The sequence below is a fragment of the Buceros rhinoceros genome, unplaced genomic scaffold (genome assembly GCF_000710305.1).
Source record: "Buceros rhinoceros silvestris isolate BGI_N320 unplaced genomic scaffold, ASM71030v1 scaffold10231, whole genome shotgun sequence".
Classification (NCBI taxonomy): domain Eukaryota; kingdom Metazoa; phylum Chordata; class Aves; order Bucerotiformes; family Bucerotidae; genus Buceros; species Buceros rhinoceros.
Window position 1 is genome coordinate 1 of NW_010396000.1, and position 18460 is coordinate 18460.

Here is an 18460-nt window from a genome sequence, read left to right on the forward strand (position 1 = left end):
TCTTACGTAAATAATAACCTGGGTGCCCCTGCCAAGTTCATGGCGTCGGTTGTCCTATGGGACATCGTCACTGCACCGCCAGGTTACACACCTCTCTCTTTCCACCTGTGTTACAGGTAGGAAAATGACTCCGCTGGCACAGGAGCAGGAGTTATGAGCCATGTCCCTGTGAGACCTCCAGAATTCAGAGCAAATGCCCGGAGAAGTCCACCTGCACAGAGCAGCACCACAGCTCTTGTGAACCGTGGGCATCGACACCTCTCCAACTTGCGCCTCTGGCCCAGAGCACTTTGCCAGCGTTTCCTGCCCCACGAATGGCTACTCAGAGGAAGCACTTGGTGAAAGATTTCAATCCTCATATCACCTGCTATATCTGTAAAGGCTATCTCATCAAGCCAACTACAGTAACGGAGTGCCTCCATACCTGTAAGTAGTACTTTGCAAAATACTCACTCCTTCATAAGTGATACTTCCTTAAAGTATTATGTGTTTAATGTGATCTTTGTGCTGGTTTTGTTTACTTCTGAAGTGTTGCTTGAAATGCTATGCAGTTTCTGGTGGCATTTCCTAGACCCTGGTCTGCCATCTGGGTCATCTTGAGGACATGTCGACTCTGCTCAACACCTTACAGAGTAAAGACACCGCTTTTCTTTCCCCCCAAGCTAGTGGTGATTTGGCTGGCTTTAGCACCAAATGTGTATCACTGTGGCCTGGTTGATCCCAAGTTAGATGTGTGGTATTTTGATAATGTAACTATGCTTTTGAATCTCAAGTCAGTGTGTCTGTTGGTGTGCACAGTGGACTGCGTGTTTAGTCAGCAGTACTGTGTCACAACTCTGTATTGTGTTCCATGGCACAATGCATAAGAAATACTTGAAAGCTAGCAAAATATTTATTGAGTAGATCTCTTTGAATGATGCTGACTCGCAAAAAATCATTCAGGTTGTCTTATGCTCCTAATACTTCTCAAACACTGGTGTGTGTGAATTATTAAACGTATGAATGATCCTGTCAAACTCAGTTGTCTTATTTCCATGAGCTACATTACTTACATGCTTGATATTTTACATTTAATCCTGAATAGAAGATAGTTTGCTTCTTGAGAATTGTTTGTCTTTCCAAATAAAATTTGAATTCTTCTAAGAGAAGAGTATGGGGAACTATATGTTTTCTAGTAGATTTCCCATTTTTTAAATCCTTTAAAAAATACCAGTTAAAGGCCTTGTCTTAGCATTTCCTGTCATTTCTGCACAGTGTTGTTCTTGCAGTTGTTATTGTCTTCACAGTTAATTTTTACATTATGGTGTAATGTCCCTAGTATATCGAGCACATAGGGAATTAAAACGTCATTCCTATATGTTGTTCATAGTCCAAAGATAGTATTGTTTGCCATTATAATAATACTAATTTTAGTTTAGTTCTTGATGAAAAAATACTGTTGAAATGGCTTTTTCCACATCTAATATCAGCTAAGGTTTATAATGTGTTTTGTGATACTAGTCTTCTGGTTTGTGTTACTTCTAAAGGAGTTTATGTTCAGGAGGAGAGAAGTTAAGCGGTGTGCTTATAAGAACTTGAAAAGAAACAGGAGGGAGAGGGGTATATTAGCTATTATTAAATTGTCTTTCCCATTAAAGACAATTGAAAAATTCCAGCAACAGTTAATTTTTTCATGGTTGAAGTGTAATGAACAGTAGTAACTTTCAAAAGTTTGGGGAGAGGGGAAAATGTTGCATCAGAAATAAGCTCAGACTTAGAGAAAATTGTTTTTATTATGGTATCTTTCTGTTTAGATAATTTATTTGTTTATTTACTCTCACTCCCATTATAAAACAATAAAGGTAGAAGGAGTGAGGTTTTTTCTCAGCATCATCAGTTTCTTTTGTTCTCTTGTAGATTGTGAGCTCTTCACTGAGACAGCTCTGTTACTGCCTGGTCCCCAGATCAGTGCAGGTGAATTTTACTGAGCTGCTATTTAGTTGCACAGGTCTCCTCACAGAAAAGCTTCCGTGTGTTTGGGTCATTAAGTACTACTGCAGGGAAGAAAGTGGTGTTTCTTTAAAGCAAAGTTTAATTGCCAAAATATGAAGCTTACAATGATGGAAAGGAAAATTAAAAGCTTCAAGTGGTGATATGGAAGTCTTATGTCTGTAGAGGAAAAGGTGATCTATGTGTGCCAGAATTCAGGAAGATACTCTGAGAAATTATTTTACACTTTGGCCTTTAGAAAATATTTAAACTTTTTTTTTTTTTATTTGAAGTACAGGTATGGTTCTTCAGTCATATCCAAATAGGTACCTCAAAATAAGTTTTTAACTGTCCTTTGGTGTTTGTCTTGTACTACTAATTACTGTACTTCAAAACAGTGTTGCATAAATGATCAAAATCTGCCAATATTAATGTTTAAGAAGCAGCATAAGTTAATTAGATATTGGGAGTACAATGTATTACTCTGGACAGATGAAAAGCCTGTATTGACATAGTTCCTCTGTGACCACAGGTGAACATCTAATGGGATCGGTACTAACAAAATGAGTTAGTGGTTAATTCTCATCTTCTGTGTTGCCGAAAAATGTTAAGTAGTAAAGTTCTGGTCTGAGAAATGTGTGCCTTTTTAATAAGAGATGTTGGCCCTCAGCAGTACAAACTTTCCTATCTCTGTTGGGAAGGAAATGCTTATATTACTGCAAAATAATGAATTATTCTGCAAATTCAGTACTTTGTTTCTTTCTTCCTTCTTCCAATAGAATAGTTTTGTCTTGCAGACTGAGACTTTTTTTCTAGTCTGTTACACAGTTGTCAAAGATGTTTAAGAACTTCTGGTTGAAGCAGGCTCTACATGAGCTAAAAAGGATATGTCCCATCATCTATCTCCTGAGTCACTGTGGTGTTTAGTACAGCATGTGCTTGAAAAACTTGGAAAATAGCTTTCCTCAGGAAAATTCTTTAGTGTCCTAAAAAATATCAGACTGTGTACCCAGTCGTAGAAGCGTTGTTTGGATGGGACATCTGAAGGTTGTCTAGGCCAGCTTCATGCATGAGGCAGGTTAGTTGCCAACGCTATGTCAAGCCATGGCTCTGTATAGTTGAGTTGTGAATTTCTGAGTGTGGAATCTCCACTGCCTCTGTCAATAACCATTTCCAGTGCTACGCTATTTACTTAGCAAAGAAGTTTTTCTTTATGTCCTACCAAACAACAACTTGTGAATCCTACCTGGCCTGTAGATTTCAATACAACCAGCTTTCCTCAGCAGTCCCTAAACTGCTGCTTCCTGGCTGCTGGTTGTCCTTCTCCTTCCCAAATCATTCTGGTATGTATGGAAATCTGGTATCAGGCTCTGCCTGTCAAGACTGAGGCAAAAAAGATATTGAGGATTTCAAACCTTTCTATATAACCTGTTTCTAAGTTGTTTCCCTCATTCATTAACACACCCACATTATACCTGAACTTCCTTTATCTGCTAGCCTGCTTGTAGAATCCCCTTACATCCTTCATCAGTTGTAGCTCTGGCTGATCTTTGGCCTTCCTAATTTTGTCCCTAAGTGCCAGAGCAATGATTTTGTATCCTTTTGTTTCCCATCCTTGTTTTCACTTCTACTATGGTCTATTTTTGCATATTAATTAGGAAGCTTGTGCACCAAGCAGTTCTTGTGCACTGAGCAGGTCTGCAGAATTCCCTGTAGAATGGGCTTCTGAGGTCTAAATAAGTTTTCTTTAAAAAAAGCCTCTACCAGCTCTCCTAACTGTGTTTCTTTCTAATGATAGCCTTCTTGGGATATCTGACTAGCAGCTGAAGTCCCATCTCCTGCAGCTCAGAATCCTGTTTATCTTGGTGTCCTTTGCTGACATCCTGAATGCAGTCAGCCTGTGTTCACTGCAAGGCAGGCTGCCATCTGCAGCTGTATTCATCACCCATTTTTCCCAGTTTAAGAACAGCAGATCAAGTGGTGTGTTACTCCTGGTTGTTCTCTCTAGTATTTGCCTTAAGAAATTTTTAACCAGTGCAGTCTAGGAACTTTCAGAAATGTCCTTCCATGCAGGAAAATGACCAGAGATGTGATTTTCAATATCAAACTGAAAATCTTGCAACTGGAGTGTTTTTCAGATTTTGCTAAAAACTTATGCTCTTACAAGGAGATCCCAAAAGAACTTTACTGCAGCAAAATTCCCCACCTTCAGACAAGCAAGCTGAGCTGCTTTCATACTGCTTCTCCTGTAGAAGTTTCAGTCAATGCCATGTAGCGGGTCTTAAAGGTAGCAACTCTATCTTATTTTGAAATAGAAGATTACAACCCAAAAAAGTCTTTCTTGATCACCGTGTACTAAAATGTAAAACTTCCTTTTAACAGAAGGGAATCCAGTCTGACTGTGTCTGGTAATTGTAATTAACAGTGGAGTAGTCCCACATGTATAGTTTCTGAGAAGGCTGGTTAAGTGTATTAAAGTTTTCTGGCTTGTTTTTATGCAGACACTTTCTCCACAAGTGAGTGCTTTTATAGCAGGTTTAAGATAGCTAATGAAATACTTCATCAGATGTACCAAATGAGTTATTACATCTCTGTGCCATCACTGAGATGGGTTTGATGTTCCACTAGCTGTACATATGCAGTGCCCCTCCTTTGCCTACTGGAGCAAAGAGTCATTAATTTTGAGGGACAAAATCCTTGGAAGAATCAAAGGATGAGTTTTGACAAATAATTTGTCCCATGATTAACTAATTAAACTTTCTCTTGTAGAATAATTGTTCAAAAAATTGTAATATGAAGTTTTATTTAAGGCACCTTGTTAATCGGCATTTTAAAATTAACCTAGGAAAAGTCTGCTCATTGAACAATAAGTGTATAGATATGCAAACAAAAAAAAGTATCTATCTTACGTATAAGATGACATACAGCACAGTCCTGACACTTGTATCTGTATTTTTCAGTGGATTACAAAGATCTGAAAGAATGTGTGAACCAGATATCTTTGTATTGGAAAATGTAACATTGTGTGGTATGTTATTGTTGCCAGCCAATTAGCATATGTCACACAAGTGCTTTTATCAGCTGTCGTAAATCATCTTTGTGAGTTAAACTTTTATTGAAGCTCATCTGAAGTGTCCTAGTACAACCATGAAATTCAGGTCCTCATTTCACTGGCATGTGTAGCAGATACCTCAAAATTCTGCAAACTGTTCACTTTGATGAAGCTGTTTTCTTTTGCCTGTTTGTTGCCATACCATGACTTGCAGTAAAGTAAGTGAAACTATGTCATTTTGTTATTCTGTACCAGAAGCATTAAAAGTTTTTGATTTGTTGTTTGCTTTTCATTGTTTTGGTTATTTTTTTTCCCCGAAGATGGTGAATTAAATATATCTGTAATTTGTGTTTAAAGATTCCTTTTTTCCTTACTCTTTTTACCCAATCTTTAAACCTCATTTGATTCTCTGAAACTTCAAAGTGATAGGCTGCAAAAAATACTGAGAACAGCAGAGAATGGTTGTACCTATCATATCTGAAAATACCACTTGATGATCCTACTCCTACTGGGAGTATCATGTATCAGTTCATTATTCTCAAGTGGCAGAATTTGTGTGTATTTTTAACTTTTACATTGCTATTGGTAAGTTAGTTTTGACAGGAAAATCCTCATAGCACTGTAGCTACATGAGAAAAAGCAAAAGTTGATTTAGATTACTGCAGTCTTGATTTACAGTTTCAAGGGGTTTTTCGTGGCATAAGATGACCTGATGATTTGAGCTAGCTGCACAAAGACTCGATCCAAATCTGTGTGTTTGTTCGGTTAGGAAATACATCCATATAGGACTGGCTTAAGAGTCTTCATTCCTTATGATGTTTTGTCTGTATATATTTTCCTCAAAGACCGCTCTTACACTGAGGATTAGCTCATCATTAATCATCAGTCCCTTTCTTGGACTGCACGAGGCTTCCAAGGATGCCATATTCCCTCAAAAGAAAGGTGCAAAAAGAGAACAGAAATATATTCAGACTGAGGAATTCAATTCCTTTCATAGATAGGTTTATGTTATAAATATTTTTTCAAGCTACATTAATGTGTATTTGAGAGGTTTTGGGGATTCGGTCATCTGACTGTAAATAAGTGTGTTATCTATCCTGTGGCCTAGAGTTTTTATGAACAGTAATAATTTCAAATTTCTTCTAGGTGTAAATGAAAGCCATAGCTCAGATTGGTCCTATTTTATTTAGTTGGAAAACAAACAAAAAGACTAGCAATGCCAGGTTTAAAATGTCTTTACAAGACAAATCAATGAGTCATTTCAAAGAAGTTAGATCAGTGTCATCTCATCACAGACTTTGAGAACTTCTGTCATGTGAACGGAGCAGAGATGTCAAGAGCAAGCAAAGGGAATTCAATCCTCATCAAAGAATTTCGGACATAGCTTTTTAAAACACTGAGAAATGCTTTCTGAAGGAGGCTAGTATTAATTGCTTGCAGGGAAAAAAAAACGCTCTGGTTTTGATATGAAGCCACTGGTAATCCTTCTGAATAATTTTTGTGCTAATCCTCTTAGTCTCCATTGCTAAAAATTTCCCAAATGAGAGAAGGTTAGGAATTAGGCGTATCAGTTCCAAAATCAATGCTGACCAATACCAATTACATTTATGTCACTTTTTCCAAATTTCTAATTCTTTATCAATCACTTAAAAATTGGTGTCAGGTTAGAAGGACTGACTCTGGAGAGGTGCTGCTGTTTCAACTAGACAAGAGGCTTCCAACAAAAAAAAATTGAGGACCAACCCCTTCCTTTATTATAGCAGTTGGCAGAGGAGAAACTCCATTGCAGTTGCAGTTCTCTGTTGAAAAAGAGTTCTCTCTAAGCTCAGGTTTTGTGAAGTCAAATCAGAAAAGGTCTAGAGTAAACCAAACCCTTATGTTACCTACCTCAGTGACTTTTTAGCTGAATTTCCATATGGCCATTACTCACGACTGTGTTAGACTATACAATTCCATCATACTAGCTTCTCAGCCTTTTTTTCCCCACAGTCTTTACATTGAGGTTCCCCAACTAATGGAATTTCTGAGATAGCAAGTGATTCTTAACTTCACAGCTCTCACGGGTATTGTCATCATCACACCTTTGCCTGACAGAGATAGCGTATCATCTCCACCTTCAGCACAACATAGATACCAGGAGTATGAGATACCAGGTGCTGCAGCTGAGGGTATCTGTTGGCAGTAGCGTATCTCACAGATTCCTTGAGAAGCTTGGGCAGAATATGGTTATTGTCATTCTCATTGAACTCATCCAAAAAGTGCTTGTTCTAGGACTCGTTTCAACCTTTTACTATATCAGACATTAGATTTAGTAGGTTAATCCTATTTAGTCCTCTGGTTTACTTTTTGCAGACCTAGCATCTCTACGTTTGGTTGCTTTGAATGCTCTTTACTTCAATAATATAGAAGAATCATGTCCCAAAAATGTCCTGGGTTTTTTTATTTTGTTTTGTTTTTCTGATAAATAGAATAAATCTCCTCCATTAACGAATGGGGAAAATGTGTTTTTCAGCAAAGTTAACTATTTCCATTCCTGGCAGTTTTTCCTTTTCTAGACTATCTTCTTTCTAAAAATCTCTGGGTTGCTTAAATAAATAAACTTAAATGCAGTTTAGCCACAATGTCTGCATATGCTCTTTTGCTTGAAATATTTTTTTTATTTTTTACAGTGATTACAATACATATTACTATCGATTTAAAAGCCTTTTCCATCATGGTTTTGTGCTGCATTGTCTTCTGTTCTGATTTTCCTGTCATATGTTTAGAGTAGAACCTTTTTATGATTGGCTCATTTTTCACTTCTCAAGCAGGACAAGATAAATGAATTACATGATACAAGGATGGCCTATTTCAGAAAGAAAAGCTCACTTCATCCTAGCTTTCTCTTGGACACTATCAGAATTTCATATTAATTAGTGTTATTGGCTGTTGGGTTTTTTCAGTTCAAATGACCTGGCATGCCTGTGATTTAGCTAGAGCTGTATTTTTTTGGACAGTTTTTAGGACTCCAAAAAAGTAGAGGTGCAGTAATTAGAGTTTGAAGATAAGCAAGGACATTTTTGGCGAAAATTACATTCTGTCATTTGGCCAGCTAACTGAATTCTTTCTACACACTTGAATGGTGTTAGTAGAGGCCTGCAAGTAATTCAGGTCTGGACACCTGTTGGTGTCTGTCTGTTCCCTAGTACGTGTTTTTGCAGAGCATTAGTATGTCTTATGGCAATGCCTGTCCAAAAAATGTAACTCTGGGAAGGTGATGGGGTTTCTTCATCCGTGACTCTGAGACTCACTTGTGACACTTCCTGACCTCAGGGGATCAAATCAATCATGCACCCTGTTACCTAGCTACAGATGAGAGGGCTTTTTACTTATTACATGGTACTGTATAACATCCCTTCCTCTCTGGGGCTGTGCCTGAAATGAGGGTACAGTCTGTTACTTTTGGACGTGCTGGAAGTTGTGCTTAGAATCAGGATATTCATTTAAAAGGAGCACTGCAGAGCAGATTCCTGACACCTTTTGGTGAGCAATGTTGTGTCCCTATCTATTAACTCTAAAATCTTACAAAATTTAAGCTATTTTAGGGTAAAGTAGAAAAAAATCAATTGTGGAAACTAATGCAAACACCACGGTTAGAAATGTCTATAATAGATGTAGGTGAAGAAATGAAAAAAAATGCCTTATCTGTTTAATCTTTGCATAGCTAGTTGAAATCAAGAGGCTCTAACCCTTATTCAGCTAGTATTTTAATTTAAGAAAAGAGAATGGTGGTTGATAATCTTGGAGAGGTGATTTTTTTTTTTTCAATATATTTTACTGTCTGTGCTTTGTTGCTGTTATAAAATCGTGTGTATGTGGCTGGGTTTTGATTAGCAAAGGCACTGAACTATGCCTTTGGTTGCTCCCTGTGCTTCTTTGTATTTCAGGTGGGTGACAGAGGGAAACATAGTTCAGATAGTTACGGGAGCTGCAGTGGCTGAGGAGCTACTGATCAGCTAGAGAATTCCACCTTGTGATGTTTGCCCCTGAGTTGAATGTGTGCAGACACTACATCTTGAGAAAAACTTTTAGCTGAGAATGTTGTTATCTTTTCAATTTCAAGGACAACTTCCATTATTTTCAGGTCTAGAGGAGATTTTCAATCATATTAAAAAAGAGAGTTTATAGAAAACTGTGTTTTAGAAGTTACTCAGACTTGTGCTTCAATTCAAGCGTGTTCTTAAAGGCTCTGTTGGGCTGCCATGAGGGCTTCGATGTGGGTGGTGAAATTCTTTGTATTCTGTAAGTGTAGTAGGAAAATACTTTGTTTTAGGAGTATTAGCTATAAAAAGTATACAGAAAGGTGCAGAAATGTAGGTACAGAACGTCACACTTGGTGCTCTGTACTCGACTTCGTAGCCTGTGGAAGTGTTAGGGAATGCATGTGCAAAAATCAATTCAGTCTAGTAATTCAACAAATCATAAAAGATCTGTGATATAAGAATGGTTCTGTGATTGCTGGTTCTTGCATGTGTCATCATCATCATGGCTTGGCTTCATGAACAAAGATCCGGGAAGGGCTTTTCCCACGCTCACTGCAAGCGATGAGTGCACCCTTCAGGCCTGCGCGGTGGATTTTTTATGTGAGGCGCAGCGTGCGTGGAACCGGCTCCACCCTTTTCACCTGAGGTTCATCTGCCAGGGCCTTGCAAGCTTGGATGGTGACAGCGAAGTCCTCGGGTCGTAGGTTTGGTTAGAGTATCCTTCTCTTAGATGGATGGTCTTACAGGGCTAAACGAGCTCCATCTGCCCGGGTTTGAGGTTAGAGTTGTCCTTCTCCTAGGATGGTTGCCCGAAGGCTAGTGAGCCCATCCTGCCCATGGACACACTTTGTCTGACCCTTCAGCCGAGACCTGTCTGGCTTGGGAGACCCCACTGGAGGCACATGCCCCCACCAGCACAGCTCTCAACCTCACAAGGGCACGCAAGCTCTTTCCCCATGGCAAGGGGGTGCCCGTGAAAGAGTCGCTGCTCTACCTCCAGACATCATAGACCCGGGCACGGGGTGGCCGGGGCCTGCCAAGAATGGGAGGAGTCTTGCATGTGTATACCAGTGCTAAATCCCTCACAACTTGAGGCTAAATCAAAAATTAACTCATATCCTGAAGGCTAAACAGTGCCCTGATAGTATCAGTGTTCTTGGCTCTATTGGAGACCCCGTGTGCAGAGGACAGCACTGCGCCTCACCCTGCTGGGCTTGTCTGGCAGGACTCATGGGCTTCCCGAGCTCATTTTACCAGATCATTGGAAATCTGCCCTGCATCCAGCACTGCTGGAGCCGTTTAGCTTGGGGAAAGCACCAAGAGCCAGCCAGAGAGCTCTGAAGTCTGTCCATCAGACTTAAAGAGAGAAGTTCTTCATAATCTCAACCAAACCTATGAAGCTTGTGTCCTTAAGTTAGTGTTTTAAAGCAGTTGGGAAAAATACCTACAGAGAGGTTTGATGTGTGTGCGTTATCAGCATCAGGTGATTTGTAGCAACTCTTCTGAGCATACAAGGCAAAGATAAATACAGGCTTTGCTTGTGAGGTGACATTTGTTAAAGGGATTTCAAGATTCCTTAAAGATTGTCATATAATTAGGATTTACCAGCTTGTTTAGAGGTACTCTTCATTCTGCAGGTAATTGATGAAATAAATTACAGTATTTCAGCAGAAAGCATATTGCAGTTTTTTCAGTCTATTTACTGATGAATTTGCAGTTCTCGTTTCAGTTTAGGTGAAGTAATAATAAACAGAGGATAGAGTTTATCTCCATCCAGAATGTTGTAATGCATTAATAATAGCAGGCTTATTTTTTCTCATCAGCTCAGCTTCCATTTTCTTATTAATGGCAATGAAATCTACAGTCTGCAATTAATCATTTGGGAGCAACAGTAGTTGCAGTAGTAGCAACTTGCTTAGTTTAATTTCACTTTACTGAATTTTAAATCCACATTGTTGTTGTTTTGGGTTTGTTTATACTTGCCATGGTCCTGATTTTTCATTATAAGATTAAAGTATAAATTGTTTACTGTAAATTCTTTAATGGCTATTGAAGATGCTGTGTCAAAAGGAAAACAGCCACTTTGAACCTGTGCACAATTTCTGTGAACTCTTCTCTTACTATAAGTATTTACAACAGTATTTTCAGCTGTTGGCAACACTGTTGAAAAGAAAATAGCGTGCGTGGATAATTTTCAAATAATCCAAAGTGATGATTGACCCTGCTGGAGTACAGTCCCCTGCATGCGCTTTCTCAGAACCTGCTCTTTACATGTGCTACATGGAATGGGGTTTTGTGCTTTATGATGCTGTGAAAATTCTAAGTAGTAACAATATTGCATACTTTAAAGCAGCGCTTGACTAACCTGCGCTGCTGAACTCGGTCTTGGCAGAGCAGAACTAGCTATGGATTTGAGGATCAAGAAGTGAATAAGATAGGTTGTAATTATTTGCTTTAAAGTAATACTCTTATCTTTGATCAGTATTGAGTAGTTAGCTAGTATCATTAGGTCATGTTCAAGCAATATTATTTAGATCATAGTCTAAGTTGTTTTTTCTTTTTTCGTTTTTTTTTTGTTTTGTTTTGTTCCTCAGTTTGTAAGACTTGTATTGTTCAGCACTTTGAAGACAGCAATGACTGTCCCAGGTGTGGCAACCAAGTGCATGAAACCAATCCACTAGAAATGTTAAGGTAAGATGACATTGCATAACATTTGCTGAAATGGAAGAACAAAGAATTAAAATATCAATATCTTTAACCTGAAAGGGAATTAGTTGGGTTTTTTCTTATCTGTATAATACATATATCAGTTGTTCTTGGCCATGGATTCTGTCAGATTCTCAGCTCCCAATAAATTGTAAAATGAGTTCTTTAAGATACAACAAAAGGGGAAAGATAAGGGAAAGACACAGAAGGACTTAGGTATATTGTATAAATTAAAATAAATATTTTAATACCTCTATTAAACAAGTAAATGAACCAGATACCTTCTTTACATGAAATTAAATTCTAAAGTTTCTTTTTTCAAACAATTCAGGGCATTCCAAACTGCATGCAACTTTTTTTGTTCTTACAGCAATGTAGAAAATGAATCATGCAAATAACTAAATGTTTTCAGGGCATAGATCTACCAATCTGGATTGAAATCTACAGACAGATTAATGAAAAGACAATCCTGAAAGAAAGTTTTGACACTAAAAATACCCTTTCTTCAGATTGTGCATTTTTTTATATCACAGTAACATATCTTTTTTTAAGCAATTCTTTTTCTTGAAATTCTGGATTCTGTTTTAGTGATGTTGTGTTGAAACAAGGGTACTAGCCATCCTACAAGTATGGTGCAGAGATATCACAAAATGTCGTCATAAGTGGAAGAACTTTTTCCTAAAATGATAATGCTACTCCCTGCCCTCACTCCCAATACTCCTTCCGCCCACCCTCCCAATATTACTAGTTTGTACTGCTGTTCTGAACTTAGGAAGAAATATTCTTACATCAGTGTTAAAATAAACAGTTACATCTGGAATGTACTAGGGTTGATATTATTTCCTGATATCATTGTGTTTGCTACAATTTGTCATACTTTGAGTTTTGATTGATACATGTGTGCATAGCAATTCCCATGCTTCAGTTACATACCAAGAGGATAGATGAGAGAGATTAAATTCAGCAGCTCTATAGGGTGTTATTAGCATTAGCTTAAGTCTTTATAATCTGAACGGTTGTGGAAGGCTAAGGCTAACAGGGTTGATACAGATACTTACAGAAGTATTTTTCTGATCTTCTGTCACTGTCTGAGGTTCTGTGTCAGCCCTAACAGAAGATGCTACGCAGTGTGCATAAGGCTACTAATAAACTGAAAACAAAAGCATTTTAGAAATACTTCTTTTATTCTGACAGGACCATTTCATAGGAGCTGAAAAATGCGTTTTCTGAAACACCTAGTAGATGTCCAATAAATTAATACTATGTTTTAAGCAAAAAGTGATAGAAGGGTGAAAAAAGTTGAAATCACAAGCCGGAAATGTGAGAAGAACGATTCTCTCTGCAGTTATTTCGTGAAACTCCTTTTAGAGTCATTAGGCTTATTTGCCAGCAAACTGCACATAGCTAGTAGTTTGCTGGTTGTATTTTATGAAACGGTTCTAAACATTTTCTAATCTAATAGTCAGAAGAGCACATGAGCAGTGTAATGGAATTATCTTTTTTGGATCTTGCCTTCATAACTTAATACATGTCTTATACTCTGACCCTAGAAACCAGCCCCATCATTGCTAAAGAATGTAGTCATTTTCTACAGAAATGGCACTGAACATTCTAGATAGTATTTTTAACTGAGATCTTTGAGAAAAACTTTATTAATGACTTTATCAATTCAATTCTGAATAACTTTGTAACTATATGAGGTTTTTGGATGTATCTTTTTAGTTGGCAGCACTTAAGGTTGAAATTATAAGCCTAAGTCTGAAATTCACCATTGAACTTTAAAATAAAAATCTAGGAAGAGTGTTAAATTCAAGAATTCCCTTTCCCAGTTTAGCAGAACTCTGCATGATCGGTATTCAGTAGGGTTTGCATTGGTCATACTGTGAAGGCAAGTGTTGTTTTTTCTTGGTAGCATGCTGCTTTGGATGTGAGTTTTCCTGAGTGATAGTCTTTGTTTGCTTCGCTTCAGATCACTAGCAATTATCAGAGAGTAGCTTTGATCTTGTAACTCGTTCAATATTACAGAAGAGGTGAAAAAACAAACTATACAAACCTGACATAAATACTTGGTTCTTCTTTCTATATGTTGTAGTCCAGACGTTGGAGGACATGGAGGGTTGAAAGAAGTGTGTCTAAAATATTAACATTCTTGTTTCAATGTTAACAATAAGTGTCATATTAAATGACTGAGACCAGCTTTGGAGTTATGTCAAGTAGTTTCATTTTGGAATGGGTTTGATGTGAGTCACAAAAATAGAAATCTTTAGAGTGCTGATAGGCGTAGATAATAAGAATGCTGTAAGATGCATCTGACATTGAGAATCTTTTATAACTTTCTATTTTTTCCTCTATATTTTAAGTTCAGTTTCCCTGTACTTAAAGATCATATGGAGGGTTTTTTCTGCATTTTTAAAGTATTGATTAGTGTTTCTGCTTCATAAGGATGAAATAAGGATTTTTGTTTAGTTTCTGAAAGAAAATAAAGTCATTGACTAGAGTATGGAAACGGTTCTTGCTGCTAGCATTGTAAATTTGCTAAGTATACTGGTTTTCTTGCTCTTGAGTATTACCAATGACTTCTGTTTTGGGCCATTGAAGACAAATTAGAAAGTGCTAGGTGGGAATTTTCAAAAATAAATGTAGAAAGAATACCATCCTGAGGAATGATTAGTAGGATTTTGAATTGAGGTAATGATGTTCTCTTTTGAAGTCCTTATTTCTTTTCTTTTAATGAGTAAGTTAGGAAGATTGAAGCTTTCTTACAATGTGAAATGAATTCCATTTCCAGGACAGGTTCCCAGGTTCCCAGTGCTCTGCTTTGGGAACTTCACAGGAAGCAGTACCACCTAGTTGCATTAGATATGGATAGGTTATACTGTTTGGAAAGGTAGACCTATAGTGTCACCTCTCAGAAGCTAAGTGCTCAGACATCCCGTGATTTTGGTTTCCTTCTTATCTGTGAGAAAGTAGTCTTTATGCTCTTTTGTGTTTTAGGAGAGGTCTGTTTCACTTGCTGAATATTTTTTTTCTCCTTTTAAAAAGCAGCAATTAAACAATGGATCATGGTTGTAGCTTAAACATGAATATTCTTACGGTATGACTGTCTCCATGAACTGACGGATGAGACAGGGAACTAGTCTCAGAACAAGATGATTGGGTAATAGGTCTGATTGTAAACTTTCAATTACAAAGTATAAAGAAGAGAATCTGAAATGCTTATCTATTTATTATAAGAAGATAATTGTTATCATCTATTAAAATGGCTTTCAGGCATTCTTCAACAATAAAATCATTCGATCTTGCTCCTACTTTGCCACTGCTAGTGGCTAGTGAAACTGCAAGATAAATGAAGTGGATAGGAGAGTAGGTAAAATTCAGAGAAAAGGGAAGAAAAATATTTTAGCTTCAGCAACAAAGATAAATGCACTGTGTCCTCTGGAAGGGACTGTAGTAGCTATTTCTAGCCCTAATATCAGGACATCAGAGGACATGCCTGTGCTGCATACTGTTGTCTGGTAGACAAACTCGTAGCAGTTTTAAATATTTTAAATGAATTACATTGGGTACTGAGAACTGTCTATGGTTCTCTGTGGTCTTCTTTACCCTGCCAAGACTGGTTTGTCAGTGTTGTAATGACTAGGGAATAGTCTGTTCTGTTTTTTCATAACAGCCTTATTAACAAAGCACTTGAACACTTAATATGATAATGGAGTTTATAATTTTCATGCTCACCACTCATGACCTGGACCTTAAAATTGGATACTACTTGTACAGTTTGTTCCTTTTAGTTAACACAGTTGTTTGCATATAATACAAATAAGAACAATGAAAATTTTAGAGTACCATGTTTTTTCTCTTTTGCTTCTCTTTTGTCTTTATACATTAAAATAAAAATTCCTTGGTTATTTCTAAAAGATATCCATTCAAGAGGTAGTTGAGATAAGCTTTAATACATGTTGTCTCTCAAGCTAAAAATCAGTTGTTCTCTGCAGGATGTATTATTTACCAAAAAAATGCAATTAATGTAATTATTCAAAAGTTCTTGTTATTTAAAGGCTAAAAATACTTAAAATGCTATTTTCTACTTCATGTGAAATGTATTTTTTCCCTTTGAAAGGCTGGATAACACCTTAGAGGAAATTATATTTAAGCTGGTGCCTGGACTGCGAGAACGTAAGTTTCTCATTAGGTTTTGGATACCTTTTTGGGTTGACGGAGGGAATATGGCTATTTCTAAAGATATACCTGTAGTATTGATTTAAAAATTCACTTTACTCTTCTTTGATGTTAACTAGAGGAACTGCAGCGAGAGATCGAATTTTGGAAGAAAAACAAACCTCAAGAAAATGGACAAGGTGATGATTTGGTTCCATCTCTCATCTGGATGTTAAGTAACATTGCTTGCTAAGCATTGTTTTTACAGAATTCAGAGATATTACTACAACTCCTCAGAAACCTGTGGGCCTTCATGTACTGCTACTGGTCTATTAACTAATAGTTTTACAAACACTAGCTGTTTCACCATTATATTTATTTGCATTTCTATCGTTTTCAACACTCATGGTGATTTTCCACTTGAATTCTTCATTTTCTTAATACAGCAAGATGCAGAACTGCTTGAGTTTTTTACAGATTATTTTATGTTACTGAATTTGACCAGCTGTTAAGTAGGAGGTAGTCAAGAATTAGTTATGACAAGTAGTAAAATAGTTTTCCACACATGCTAAACAATTGTGTTATGCAGACTCCAAAATGCCTTTTTTTTTTTTGCCATTTTTTTGTAGTTGACCCATCAACTTTGAGAGCTCAGTACTGAAGTGCTAAGTGAGGAGTACATCCAACTGTTTTTATGCCTCTTTAATTTGACACCAAGGTTTTGGTACCATAGCCTATTTGATTTGGACAGTTTGCAAAATTTTTGGAAGACTCTGATCAGCTAAAGAAATAGCTCTTTTTAGTAAAGGATCACTGTCAATTAAACATCTTGCAATACTCTCCTGCACTCAGTCATTTATAATACCTTCTTTTCAACTTCATAGGATTTCATTTTCTTTCTCCCTAGTTTTGTTTATTTGCATTTGGCATCCATTACAAAGTTCTCTTCCCTGTTACATAGTTAAATGAACTGCAGGACAGTTTAGATGACATTACTTTAGTTTACTACAACGTACTGTATAGTGTATACCTATCCAGTTTTAAAAATACTGATAGACATTTGTTGAAAATTATTTTCTGCTATATACATAGAAAAGAATAACATATAATTTGCAAATTTGAATGTGACTTCCTTTTAACCAATTTATTCTTCTGGTTCTTACCTTTCTCCCATAATTTAATGGTAAACCTAATGGAGATCAGTTACTGAGTGTAATGACTGACTGGATTGTTTTGTGAATGAGAGGAAGGCTCTAACTCTCAAATATGCTTTAAAGCAGATACAGTTGTATTCAGCTCTGTTAGTGACTGTATCCTTGGTCTATGGGAACTTGGCTCTACAAACGATTTGAAAGTCCTGACAACTCATTGAGACAAATAATGAGCATTTAGACTATTTTTTTCCATTAGCAATGGAAATGCCTGAGAATAAATTGTTTTGAACAATTTTGGTAAGAAGGGACAGTTTCAGTGCTCAGTACCATGCCCTGCAATCACATAGTCTAGTTCAAAAGAGTCGATCAGTTACATCCAGTACCACAGGTCTCAACACAGTTCTCAATCTCAGCATCTAATATTTGTTAAAAAATATCAAAGGACTTACAATTTTCACGATGAGTAATAAAAGCCCAAACAAAAAAGCGTATCTCAGGCATTGGTGACTCCACTAGGAGAGAGGTTACTAGAGAGAAGCAGTGGGTGATGGTAAGAAACATACTGTGGTACAGAGAAAAATAAATCTTTATGGTCCTCTCCAGTCTGAACTGGAGAAGACGTAGGGCACACAACTTTAATAATATGCTTGCAATGGCCATCACAGTGATTTCTAGAGGCTGCCTGTACAAACATCACTAATTCTAATACCTACAGGATTTTTTAGTAAATAGTCTGGTGCCATTTGCATGGAGGAGCATTTGAATTTCTATCAGAACACCATGAAAGATGCGAGGGTTTTTTGTGTGTACCTGTTTCTGGACAGATGTTATTATTGGAAATTTTCTAATTTCCCTAGTTCTGTAGTTGGTTTTCCTTTCAAGACTTTTCAGACTCCGTAACTAAATCTTCCTCCATTACTCAGCATAATAATTGTTGGAAGTTGTAGATGTGTCTGCATTGCCAAAAAATCTGTGAATCTTAGGCAGACTCCTCAGACAAATGCTTGTGACAGGTAGACTGCACCTGCTAGATTAAAAGAGTTTGCTTCCTGCCTTTCACAAAAAGAAAAATAATCTGTAGTTTGCTACTGTAAATTCTGCTCATAGGAAGGTGATAGGAACTAAATGTATGTATGATACGCATTCAGCTAGATGTGTGGGTAGCTAATAGCAAGTTGTGAACGCAACTTTTATTAATACTGAAGTATTAATAAAATACTTCAAATTTGTAAGAAAGAAAAGTAATGAATGTAGCATAAAACTCATCTTGGCTATGTAAACTGAGTGAAATTAACTAATTGGGTTTCTAGAAACCTAGGCATAGCATAGGATTCGTTAAAGTTGTCATTCTATCTTCTCATCTTAACTCTTCTAAATGACTTTCAAAGTTTGTGGCAAGTGTA

At 37.1% G+C, this 18460-nt stretch overlaps 1 protein-coding gene across 1 annotated transcript in view; it reads left to right on the forward strand.

The window, feature by feature from the left end:
* Positions 1-130: 130 nt before the first annotated feature.
* The window catches only part of PCGF5 (polycomb group ring finger 5), a 28066-nt gene continuing 9736 nt past the window's right edge, over positions 131-18460 (forward strand). The window contains exons 1-4 of the mRNA XM_010145744.1: positions 131-426; positions 11637-11733; positions 15866-15921; positions 16044-16103. Of these exons, the coding sequence (XP_010144046.1) occupies positions 315-426; positions 11637-11733; positions 15866-15921; positions 16044-16103 (325 nt within the window). The 5' untranslated portion in view covers positions 131-314. The remainder of the gene's footprint in view (positions 427-11636; positions 11734-15865; positions 15922-16043; positions 16104-18460) is intronic.